Source organism: Ruditapes philippinarum, unplaced genomic scaffold (assembly GCF_026571515.1).
Source record: "Ruditapes philippinarum isolate M1 unplaced genomic scaffold, ASM2657151v2 ctg9038_1_1_1_1, whole genome shotgun sequence".
NCBI classification, from domain to species: Eukaryota; Metazoa; Mollusca; class Bivalvia; order Venerida; family Veneridae; genus Ruditapes; species Ruditapes philippinarum.
In genome coordinates this window covers 1-13677 of record NW_026854440.1, presented here as the reverse complement: position 1 = coordinate 13677, position 13677 = coordinate 1, and the positions used below count along the sequence as shown (strand labels likewise).

The 13677-nt window shown below is 33.1% G+C and overlaps 1 protein-coding gene across 1 annotated transcript; it reads right to left on the bottom strand.

Moving 5' to 3' along the window:
- Window positions 1-10068: 10068 nt before the first annotated feature.
- On the bottom strand, window positions 10069-12864 carry LOC132740129 (neurogenic locus notch homolog protein 2-like; the record flags this gene model as incomplete). The annotated part of the gene is given in 6 exon segments (XM_060727979.1): window positions 10069-10136; window positions 10971-11133; window positions 11327-11559; window positions 11814-12002; window positions 12340-12450; window positions 12751-12864. Coding segments are annotated over 6 exon segments (878 nt in total), but the record flags the coding sequence as incomplete, so codon positions are not given.
- Window positions 12865-13677: the final 813 nt, after the last annotated feature.

Below are 13677 nucleotides of genomic sequence, written 5' to 3'. Positions count from 1 at the left end.
ATAAATTCCCACAATAAAATCCACAAGAATAATTTATTTTAAAATCCAAGCTCCAATAATTCACTTAATATCCAATTTGAATAATACTCCAAATATATTGATGACTTAAAAAGTAACTGATGACTTAAAAACATCACTGATGACTTAAAAGGTAAAGGTAATGAAAAATGTCAATTTATATATATTGACTAAGAAAATTCCAGAAAGGTCTTTTATGTTCTCAAGTAATCATAATCTAGCAACTTCAACAATAAAGAACATTCCAGAAGTTTCTATCTAAATATAATGCATGAGTTTTCCTACAACAGTTAAGAAAGTTCTAGTACATACATGTAGTTAATGTTCTAAAAAAAGAACAATGATAATATTGGAAATACAAACTGGTTATATATAAATTATATACATGTAATAAGTTGAATACATAACACTTCCCCTCTTCAAGAAAAAGAAATATTAATGAAATGAATATTTTCTTTTACATAAATTCAAACAATGTAAACTTACAAATAACATAGGAGAAATGTTAAACAATTTTTGTATACATTCATATATATGTGTATTACAAACAATAGCAAACAACAAAAAAAACATAACCAATCATATCATATAAATGCTATTACAAACAATAGCAAATGACAACAAAAAAATAATCAATCATATCATATACATGTAATTGTTAAATTTTTAAAATACTGCAAATAACAAGTTTAAGACACGTGAAAGTGCATCAGGGATCAAATTTATCTTTCCCTTTTAATGTGTCTAATGTCAAGACTATATTCATGCAAAAATAAGCTCCACCTCAACAACCTTTGATTTTTGTTTTAAAGTTTTTGCAAGAAAGTGAGGGTGATCACTAAAGACAACAACAGGTAACTTTGAAGAAGTTAGATAAACTTCAAAAAAATGCTGAATAGCAAGAATAAGAGCAAGGCACTCTTTCTCTATAGTAGAGTAATTTTTTCTGATGTTCATTAAACTTTTATGAAAAGTAACAAACAGGATGGTCAACACCATTGTTGTCTTCTTTGATCAAAACACTTCCAGCACCTATGTCACTAGCATCTACAGGTAACTTAAAGTTTTTATTTAAATCTGGTGCCAAGAGAACTGGTGCACTCTTAAGTATGGCTTTCAGGCTGTCAAATGCCATTTGACACTTGTCATTCCAAATGAATTTGTTTTCTTTTCTTTAGCAAATTTGTCAATGGTTCTGCAATAACCGAAAAATTATTACAAAATTTACGATAATACCCTGCCATACCTAGAAATCGCATCAGTTGTCTGTCTTTTACAAGTAGGCACAGGAAATTCAGAGATAGCTTTGACCTTAGCTTCTATTGGTTTAACTTTACCCTGTCCCACTACATGTCCTAAAAAAGTTAAAATTGCATGACAAAATTCACTTTTTGCAAGATTAACTGTCATTTTAGCATCACTTAGTCGGTCGAAGAATGCTCTTATAGTTGTGAGATGTTCCTCCCATTCATCAGAGTAGATGATTGTGTCATCAATGTATGCGTCACATCCGTGTAGACCAGATATTACCATGTTTATAAGCCTCTGAAAAGTTGCTGGTGAGTTTTTCATACCAAATAGCATGACTTTATATTGATATAAGCCGTCTGGTGTTTACAAAGGCTGATATTTCTTTAGCTCTATCAGTAAGTGGAACTTGCCAGAATCCTTTTAGAAGATCAAACTTTGTTACATACTTTGCTTTTCCAATTTTGTCAATACAGTCATCAATTCTTGGTTTAGGAAATGAATCAGTTTTTGTTACAGAGTTCACTTTACGATAATCTGTACACATTCTATATGTTCCATTTGATTTCGGTACAAGAATACATGGAGAGCTGTAACTGCTTTGACTTGGTTCAATAAAGTCATTATCCAATAAATACTGAACTTCTTGTCTTAGGTACTTTTGTTTTATAGGATTCGTTCTATATAGATGTTGTTTTATTGGTTCAGAGTTTTCAAGAATGACGTCATGATGTATTTTGTCAGTCCGTGTGGGAATATCAGGAAATAAGTGTTCATATTCATAAATAAGCTGTTTCAGTTCATCTCGTTTCGACGGTTCTAAGTGAGCAAGTTTTTCATCCAGATTTTTCAGAATATCAGAGTTTTCATGCTTTGCTGAACCAGGATCAGACTTTTCAAAATTTTCATAACTATAAGATTCAACTGAACATTGATTTTGTGGAACAGAGTTTACAAAAGATATAGGTTTACTAATTTTGCTATCTCTGTCAAAATATTCTTTTAACATATTTATGTGACACATTTGTTTTTGCTTTCGCCTCCCAGGAGTATTAATAAAATAATTAAGGTCACTGACTTTCTTCTCAATAGTATAAGGACCAAAGTATCTTGCCTGTAATGGTTTTCCAGGTATAGGTAATAGAGCAAGTACTCAATCACCAGGGTTAAAACTCCTTTTTCTGAGCATTCTCATCATACCTTGATTTCATTTTGCTTTGTGTTGATTTTAACCGCTAGCTAGCTCACATGCATTAGTCAACCTATTTTCGAAAATCTGATACATACTGAAGCAAAATTAAAGATATGTCATCTTCAGACAGGAATTTCTCTTTTAGAAGTTTTAAGGGTCCTCTGACAGTGTGACCAATACTAATTCAAAAGGGCTGAAGCCAAGAGATTCCTGAACAGATTCTCTTACAAGCAAATAACAATAAAATGGATGCCTTCATCCCAGTTCTTTTTCAGTGTCAAAACAATATGACCTAATCATATTTTTCAGAGTCTGGTGAAATCTTTCCTAATGCACCTTGACTTTCAGGGTGATAGGCTGAAGACCTATATTTGAGTAATTCCTAACTCGTGCATGACCTGCTGGAAAATAACCAGACATAAAGTTTGACCCCTTGATCAGACTGTAACTGACTTAGGTAAACCAACAAATGTGAAAAACTTCACAAGAGCCTTGACAATAGTTTTGGCTTTTATATCACTTAAAGGAATAGCTTCAGGGAAGCGCGTAGAAGCACACATAATAGTTAATAAGTACTGAGAACCTGATTTAGTTTTTGATAACGGACCTACACAGTCAATAATAACTCTACTAAAAGGTTCATCAAATGCAGGAATAGGCTGTAACTGTGCTTTAGATCTGCGGATGTTTCTAAATTCAAAATTTAACCTTTTCATGTTTAAATGTTGAATTCTGCTTAAGCCGGTGCTAGGGGGCGTGGACGGTAACTTGCACTTTCCAGTACCGTCCATGAACAGGCTCAATCAAACCGAGCCTGCAACATTTTCAATTTTGCCGTGTTGGGCTTTCTTTAGGGATTCTGTTTTTATCGATTTTAGGTATTGTCTGGTTAGGTTTTCCAACCATCTGACAAGTATGACAAGATTTACAGTACCTAGATACATCTGCTTTAAGGCCAGGCCAATAAAAATGACTGAGAATTTTATTGTAGGCTTTATTAACACCTAAATGACCTGCCATGGGTGTTTCATGAGCCAAGCTTAATATTTCCTGGCGATATGATTTAGGGACCACAATTTGGTAATTAACTGTCCACTCCTCTTCAGCAGGGACATTGGGCGGTCGCCATTTTCTCATTAAAATCCCATTTTTTTATAATAACAAACAGGGACTTGTAAAGCTTCATCTTCACTAAAAGCCTTTTGATAAAGGACTGAAATATCAGGATATTTTGTTGTTCCTGGATAAGCTGTGACCTTGACAGCGTATCATGACCTTGATCTTTAGATCTTGGTGTAGACAAATCAGATATTGAAAAATCTGTCTGAGTTTCAGGCAGAGTAGGAGTGAGAGAAAAATTCACTTCATTATCAAAAGACTGACCTATAAAAGTATCAGCTAAGTCAATATCTGAACAATAATTATCTTCTTGAATGGCCTTCTTAGCCATAGCTCGAGTAACTGCACATTAAGGGTAAAGGTCAGGAATTTCCTGCTCAATGGGGTCAGGTATCTGATCCACACAAGGAGTGTCAGTTACAAGTGGATTAACCACTACCTTATCTCCAGCTAAGTCATTACCTAGCAATAAATGAACACCTTTAAAGGGTAAGAAAGATCTTATACCTACAGCCACCGGCCCCAGTTACCAAATCTGAGGACAAATAAATATTATGGAGAGGGACATTAGAAAAACCACACTCTACACCCTGAATAAGGACACTAGATCCAGAAGACGTCTTCTCAGAAAAAGGCAGTGTATCTGCTAAAATAAGAGATTGAGAAGCACCTGTGTCTCTTAAAATTGTAATAGGAGTAGGTGGGCAAGTATCACCGATAAGTGACACGGAACCGTCCGAAATGAATGGTTCATAAATCTCCATTATAGAATCAGACTTGGGTTCTTTGACCTTCAAAATTGCATTGTTATCAATACAATACTGAGGTTCAGACCTTGAAGTGGTAAGAGCTGTGGGTTTGGCCTGATCACGTTGTTGTTGCCTCCTTTTTAAGGTTAAGCAATCAGAAATAAGATGTTCAGTTTTCTTGCAATAATTGCATGTAGGACGAGATAAGGGACTATGACCTTTATGTTCATCAGATGACTTTGGTTTGGGAGTATTTGACTGACTAGATAAGCCAGATAAATTACCAGAACTGAACTTAAAATTAAAATGTGAGGATGTGGACTTCCCTTTATTTATAAAAATGAGACTTTGTGGGTTAAAGAATAATCGTCAGCTAGACGGTCAGCTTCTTCTAAGATTCTACCTGTTTTTCATCTAAGAAAGACTTAACATCAGAGTGAATACAACGTTTAAACTCTTCAACTAACATCAGCTGTCTAAGCTTTTCATGATTTTTATTAATTTTCTTAGATAGACACCACCGATCAAAAAGTTGTTATTTTTCTTTTGAAAATTCGACATGGGTTTGACCAATTTCTTTCTTTTAGAATTCTGAATTTTTGCCTGTAGGCCTCTGGTACTAACTCATAACCTTTCAGAATTAATTCTTTTGCATTATCATAATTAGAGCTTTGTTCAACAATAAGTTGTGTATAGATTTCACGAGCTTTACCAATTAAGACGCTCTGTAAAAGTAATGTCCAGTGCTCATTTTGCCATTTTAAATGTTCAGCAACCTTTTCAAAATGAAGAAAATACTTATCAACTTCTTTTTCTTGGAAAGGTGGAACAAGCCTAATATTTTTAGTGACATCAAATTTTGAATTTATTCTATGTTCAAACTGATTTGCTCTCTCTTTGATTTCTAATTCTCTCATTCTTAGCTGAAATTCTCTCTCTTCTCTTTCTTTTTCTAATTTTCTCTCTTCCCTTTCTTTTTCAAACTGCCTTTCCCTTTCTTTTTCTTCCCTTTCTTTTTCTAACAGTAACTGCCTTTCTTCCCTTTCTTTTTTTTAACAGTAACTGCCTTTCTTCCCTTTCTTTGTCTAACTGCATTTTCTCTAATTCAAATTTAAATTGAAGTTCAAGCTCTCTTATCTTTATTTCAGAAATTTCAGAGTGTTTTTCAACAATGTGAGAAAGTGCATCTTCTCCAAAAATATCTTCATCCACAAAATAATGAATCAGAAGATTTTTAATTTCTTGTTTACGCATTGAAGATTTAATTTCTAATAAATTATACTTTTTTGCAAGATCGAGCAAATCAGTTTTCTAAGCCAAATCTAATACCTCCTGGGAAGGTTCAGCTACAAACTTCTCTAAATTAAAAGACATGACTGCTTGCTGCTGGTTTTAAACTCAGGAAGTGATGTGTTTCAAAAATATCAAAATGAAAGGTACACTTAATAGAACAACTATGATATCAACTCAGATGAGTAAATACGGTAATAATAAAATGTAAAATAAACGGTAATAATTTCAAATAATGTAGCCAAAAAGAAATATTCAAATCCCGGACGAGCCCCCAATTTCTGTTACGAGCCAGGCGTAACTAGAAAGAAAAGCCAGCAACAAACTTGTAACAATATAACAAATTTATTACAGAAAAAAATATTAAAGAAAAATAAAATAACAAATAACTTTTACAAATACCTGAAGTCCAAAATAAAAGTGAAAAATCTTAAATGTCTAGTCTGATCCTGGAATGATCCTTTTTGAATAACACAGTTAAATCCAAGTTAAATCCAAGAACACTTTAGAATAAATTCCCACAATAAAAATCCACAAGAATAATTTATTTTAAAATCCAAGCTCCAATAATTCACTTAATATCCAATTTGAATAATACTCCAAATATATTGATGACTTAAAAAGTAACTGATGACTTAAAACATCACTGATGACTTAAAAGGTAAAGGTAATGAAACATGTCAATTTATATATATTAACTAAGAAAATTCCAGAAAGGTCTTTTATGTTCTCAAGTAATCATAATCTAGCAACTTCAACAATAAAGAACATTCCAGAAGTTTCTATCTAAATATAATGCATGAGTTTTCTACAACAGTTAAGAAAGTTCTAGTACATACATGTAGTTAATGTTCTAAAAAAAGAACAATGATAATATTGGAAATACCAACTGGTCATATATAAATTATATACATGTAATAAGTTGCATACATAACAATATATACATGCGTTTGCTAACTACAAAATGTAGATCTATTTTTTTTTATTATTTTTAACATTTCATTTTAAGTGACATTATGCTCATATTTTCATTATCAAGTTGTGCTGAATTGACTACATATTTCAAAAGATTGACTGTTAAAATTGTGATTGACCAACAGATGATAATTTATAAGTGTTAATATACATGTAAGATATAAAAATATAAATCTGCCTACAATATTAAAAGACTGGCCAATTCTTTTCATAAATTGAATATTACAGATAAATGCCCAAAGACATTTACAGTAAATCTTTTGGGCCAGATGGGTTATTTGTCGTTCATGAGGAGTAATTCTTAAGATTGAAAGGAACTATGGCAAAATGTAAACTTATTTTGACTTTCAATGTTCACTCACAATATACCCTGGAATGAGCATAATGTCACTTTATGAAATGATTAATAATATGAATGCACTTTATATTAAATGATTCTTACTGAACAAAATATATGAATCGGTAATATTTTTGTTATTTCAAATGAAATATAAATATTTTTTTTGAAGTGGGCACGTTTACAAGATAGAGAAATATAGTATTTAATTTTTCACGGTAAAAAATTGTTTTGTAAATACATAGTGTAACTCTACTCCACACGAAATTCCCTTTGTCAGGGGACCGAGAAGGAGAGAAATGTTGATTTTATTATACATATAAAATTAGAGATACACAGAATCCCTATAGAACGCCCAAAGCGGCATAATTGAAAATGATGCAGATTCGATTTGATTGAGTTTGTTCCTGAACGATAATGTTATTATCAAGCTGTCGTTCATGCCCAATAGTGTCAGTTTAAGCAGAAATTAAGATGGTTAAACTGTGACATTGTATCTGACCTGTTGGTCAGGTCGGGAATTAATAGATGCATTTCCTTATCCATCTTTGTATGACGACAAAGACATTTTCGTTAGAGAACGTATTTGGTTTACATATATTTTGATTATATTTGTGTAGTGTAGGTTTTGTCTAGGCAGTCACTAACAATGGTTCTTGTAATCATTAACAATAAATCAGAGCAGTTGTTATGCCATCTGGAACTTCCACCGACTTTAAACCGAGCCATATAAGCCGTGTACAAATAATCTGGAGGCGAATGTCCTGTCGTTGTCATCTCCTTTCATAAAGAACAAACAAGCATTTGTAATCTTATATAAAGAACAAATGAGGCACCTTAACTGCGGCGTCGATCAAAAATTTGGAGAAGTGTCCGCTATTTGTTATTTGTCCGCTTCAAACTTCATAACAGCATTGCGATGGAAATCGTTCACATTTAAAACCAGTCACTTTCTGTTTCGTGTTGAAGCGTTAACTTTGTATTTTAATCCTAATGTCGTTTTTAAATACTTACAAAACAATTACAATAATGTACATATATACCGAATAATTTTCGTTGTACTACATATCATTCTTGTTCAAATTATTGTATCATGTATTTTCAAATTGAGAATGTTATATTTTGTTTAAAAATGACAGTTATTTGTTTATCAAATCAAAATTAAAACGAAGTGATATGTTCATGACACGCTTTCCTTTTCATAATCAGATATCAAGACTTTCGGTGCATTTTATTTTATATATCAATAAAAATTATATTAAATGATTTTGAAAGGTCCATGGTCTTCTTTAACTTAAAAATGTTCCAATAGAAGTACCAATTTTTAATTGATCGAAATGAAAATGAAATGTTGAATATATGTTGTATTCTTTGAACTAATGCAATGGCATTATGTTTATTTAATCACTTCAGTTTAGCTTTGACAATAGCTCGATTAACGCTATCTATTCGTGTATACTTAAGCTAAAATGGTCTTGAAAAAGTCTCCTTTCACTGACCAAATACGGTCCTAGAACCGCTGTATTCTTGATATACAGGCGAACGACATATTTAATGAAATATGTCGTATGTATTGGGACAATGATGGATATCCCATCTCCTTACAAAAGAGCAAAAGTTTGCTCCGGTAAGAATCTCCAAATTTGTTGAAACAGTTCCCTTAATACAACAATCGATCTTTCGCAAATATCATCACCGGCGATGAGACGTTAGTTCATTTTTATGAGCTCCCAAGCAAAAGATACTTAACGCCAATCAAAGGAAAAGCGCGGTTTCGTGAAAGAGCTGATCCGGTTTTTAACATTGATGAGTAAACCAATCTCTCAAGCACTCTCGAATCGAACGAATTGCACCTCTTGTACTGTTACAGAAAACAACAAAGGCAAACACGTTTAATATAAAGAAGATTATAGCCCTTATAAGAATCGTTCCACCAATATCGAATATTCTACCTCAAATTGTTGCCAATGTAAGTGCGGTTCGTTGATATTTCTTTTGCATTACACTTTCATTTCGTCTTTCGCGAAAGGGTGTTTTAATAAAAACTTTTCGTGTTCTCTTCGATTATGGTAAAAAGTAAGATTAAAAAAAACAACAACAGTGTTTGCTTGAATCCAGCGAAGTCTTTATACTTACATGAATTTTTCTTTTTTTGAGAATTATGACAAAGATCAGTATTATTTTTTAAAATAAACCGTCTGAACTGCAAAAAGTAAAAGATTTTCAGTATCAATTGTTTTTCAATTTCTTTATGGTGAAAAATAATTTGTTTGGATTGTCTTTTATACTCGTATGTTCTACTGATCAATTCTTGTCAGGGCATCGTTATCGTTTTTTTTTTTTTTTTTTGGTTTCATTAAGGCCTTTTTAAAATATGTTTTTTCTCTTTATTATCTTTTTCGTATTTTATTTATATTGTATATTTCATATTCTAATATACAATGCTTTTACGTATAATGTATCGTTTCACTACGTTATATATATCAGAGTATAGTAAAACCTGTCACATTGTTGATGCATTGCAATTTGAATTCAAAGCAAATTTAACATCTTTGTTCATGATTAAGGACAACAGTACAGCATAACTTGCCGATGACAGTATATAAGAGAAGTTATTTTTTTTGTAAAAATAACATTTTCTTTTGGTGTAAAATTGTTTATCAAGATAACTACAAAACAATCAAAATATCTGAAGGAAGCGGATAATAAAGCGTTCTGTTCAAACTGAATGGCTTGCTTACTTGAAAAAAGTTAAATTGTTCGCTACATTTTAGCAACACCTTTCGTATTATTTATTTATTACCTTATTTAATTCAAGAATAATGAACGACCAAACTGCAGCCAATATCAACATTTTATTTACATAACAGTCACATATACAAAACATGAACACATCAAAATTTCAGTCTAACTTATATTTATGAACTTCATATTATGGATCTGAATTTATTAAAATACATTAAATGTTTTAATAACATTCATGAACAGTAATATTATGTTTCTAAAATCATATGATCGATTCCTGAAGGGGTTGCATCTCAAGAAAGTCTTTGTAGTTTAACACAATGTTTAATGTAAATAATAACAAATAACTTGCTGCTATTTCAATGTCACTAATTTACTTGTAGAGTACACCAGGTTTACAACAATTTCACAAGATGTATCGCACAGAAAACACTAACTGCAATCAACCATCCCATCTTAAAATCTGAAAAAATAAACATATGATTTTAAGTGACAAGAGTGACCTTAACCAAATCAATGTATAACCACCCTTATCACAGCATAACTACCCTAATCACAGCATAACTAGCCTAATCATAGCATAACAACCCTAATCACAGAATAACTACCCTAATCACAGCATAACTACCCTAATCACAGCATAACTAGCCTAATCATAGCATAACTACCCTAATCACAGAATAACTACCCTAATCACAGCATAACTACCCTAATCACAGCATAACTAGCCTAATCATAGCATAACTAGCCTAATCACAGCATAACTAGCCTAATCACAGCATAATCACCCTAATCACACCATAATAACCAGTCTAATCACAGCATATTCAGCCTAATCACAGCATATTCAGCCTAATCACAGCATATCCACTATAATCACAGCATAACGACCCTAATCACAGCATAACTAGCCTAATAACACTATAATCACCCTAATCACACCATAATAACCAGTCTAATCACAGCATATTCAGCCTAATCACAGGATATTCAGCCTAATCACAGAATATCCACTATAATCACAGCATAATCATCCTTATTGCATCATAACCATCCTAATCATAGCATAACCATCCTTATCACGGCATAATCACTCTTATAATACCACAACCAACCTAGTAACAGCATAACCATCCTTATAACCACCCTAATCACAACATAACCACCCTAATCAGAGCATAAAAATAACAGGTTAAGTAATAGAATTTAAAATAAGTGTACTATTGCTGCAAAGTATATCATTATATTTATAAGGGCTTGTATGAAATTTAGTTAGACAAATAAATGATGACGTTACCTGGAGCTGCTGAACAGAGCTGCATCAAAGTCGGGTCGCAACCAGCCCAGAGTTCGGTTTCGTCACTTCTGTCATCGCAGTCAGGAACGCAGTCGCACTTGAACGCTTCGTCTATACATGTGACTGAACCTGAGGCACACGATAGCCAGCCGACGGGACAAACCTAGAATATACTAACTTTTGAAGTTTTGTCGCCATTTTACATCTGCTGACATCGTCATAATAGATCAACGTTAAATTGAAGAAAAAGTTTTAATATCTACTATATCCGCTTAACAAAGGCGTAAGACAATATCTAAATAATATACGAATTACTGAAAATGGTGTTTCTCGTGTAATAAACCACACACACTTACGTTAACGTAATTTGCTCCCCGGCTTGACGATCCTGTTCCGTTTGACGACCCGGACGCCGGACATGCAGTCACTGTGCACTGCTCAACTACCATAGCATCTCCAGTGCATACTCTTCCTCCATTACTTGGAGCAGGGTTGTCACAGTTTCTTGTTCTGACCGAATGTCCAGTTCCGCATGTAACACTGCACGGGGCAGCAACTGACCATGCACCCCAGTTTCCATCAACTGGTACTGTTTTCGAGAAAAATATCAAATGTTACACCAAATTACTTCGCTCTACAAAAATCAGACCGAACAATGTTCTTATAGTGAAAGAAACTGTTATATATTTTAAAAACGTTTTTTATCACTAGTTTGTTCTTGTTCGAGGTATGCGTTTTAAAAGTCAAATGGAAACGTGGTGTAAAAGAATGCCTTATTATCAATACATGGACATGCTTAAATGTATATGTCAAACTGTTTAAATTTCTAATTCGTTAATGTACCTGGACATGAACCGGCCCCTGAACAAACATTTTCATCAAAAGAGTCCCCGACACAAGGTTGGCCACCATAATCTGGTGGAGGGTCATCGCAGGCTCGATACCGGCGCTGTCTTCCTGTGCCACACGTAACTGAACAACCCTGCCATGCCTCCCACTGTCCCCACTGTCCGTCCATAGGAGAGCCGATCACTGTAATATAATGTTACTAATAAGATAACGATCGTCATGTAATGTATTCCAATTTGTTTATCTTATGTTTGTGACAAATAAAGTTTAGAAACTGTAACATAACTTATTATGAAAGATAAACAGTATAGAACTATCAGTATACAACTTTATGCAAAATCAAGCAAAAAAAGTCGCCGAAAAACGTCCAAACTTCTCTTAAGAGTGTGTATGGAAGCTCGAGCTACGGCTGACAACACAAATACAAAGCATTTAAATTTAATTCCTGATATAAATTGTTTTCTACACGCATGTGTAAAATAAAAAGAAATATTAGATTATTTAGCCAGATTAAACTTACAGTAGTCACAGTTTCTGGCGGTATATTGGGGGAAACACGTGCATCTATATGCATTTTGTAGATTAGAACACGTTCCATTGATGCACGGGCTACTGAGACATTCGTCAATATCTGCAAACAAATAATGAAATATCGATTGCAAGTCAATAAATATTATTATGATGAAACAATTTTCCAAAAACAGACAACATACAGCTTCTATAATCTACAAAAAGCTTCAAACAGGATAGAAGGTTGGATTAAAATATGAAAATACTAGGTTTCCACACATACATTTACTAATTATATTGTATATTTATGTAATTAGCGATATATTATTACGTATATTTTATAGAAGATATATAACACTAAGTACACATTATGCTCCCAAAACAAAGTTAGCTCGCATTGTAAGTACATTCAACTCCTTACCCTGATCACAGTCATACCCTTGCCAGCCTGGAGTACAATCGCACGTGTACTCATTTAGTAAATTGTTGCACGCGGCACCATTATGACATGGGTTGCTCGCACATTCGTCAATATCTACAGCAAGAAGAACCAGAACAAAATTTCATTTACTTGAAGCGTACAATATTGTATATACTAATGTGGTCTGGGTCGATTATGTTCAACAAAAAAATAATTGCAACTGTTAATTAAATTAATTATTCAATATATTATTTAGTTCCTTTTATTACCAAATAAAAGCAAAATTAAAATAACATTAACAGTTGATATAACCAACCATTGTATCATAATTTGGGGACAATTCTGTTGAAAATGTGTCAGAGTTAAATCGTATACATACATATACATGCACAGTGCGTTTACTGGAGTGCAGGACTATTAAATAACCGCACTCCGGAGCATGCCCATTGATTGAGGTTTACATATTGTAACGGAAAAAAAGGGAAAGCGATACGAAAATCATATTCAGATGCCCTTGATGTTTCAAATGTGACAACAGGGAGCGTATGTTTATGTTTTACTATGATATAAAAGAGAAAGAACATCAAAACACGGGGTCTATGCCCCCCTCGTACAAATCAGATATTCTCGTGTTTCGTTGCTCTTTCTTTAACTTATAGCTATTAAATCACTTCATTTTAAACTTGGCAATGCTTTGTATCAACTAAGAAACAATGAAACACCGATATGCCAAGCATCAAATACAAATACTACTATAAGTAAGTGTTAAATGTACATGTATAAACTGAATCACACCAAGGATACCATGGAATACGAAGACAAACTGACTCAACAGGAATTAATAGCTTAATAATTTACCCGTGTCACAGTTAACACCTTGCCATCCAGGCACACATTCGCACTCGTAGTTGTTTCTGGTTATTTTGC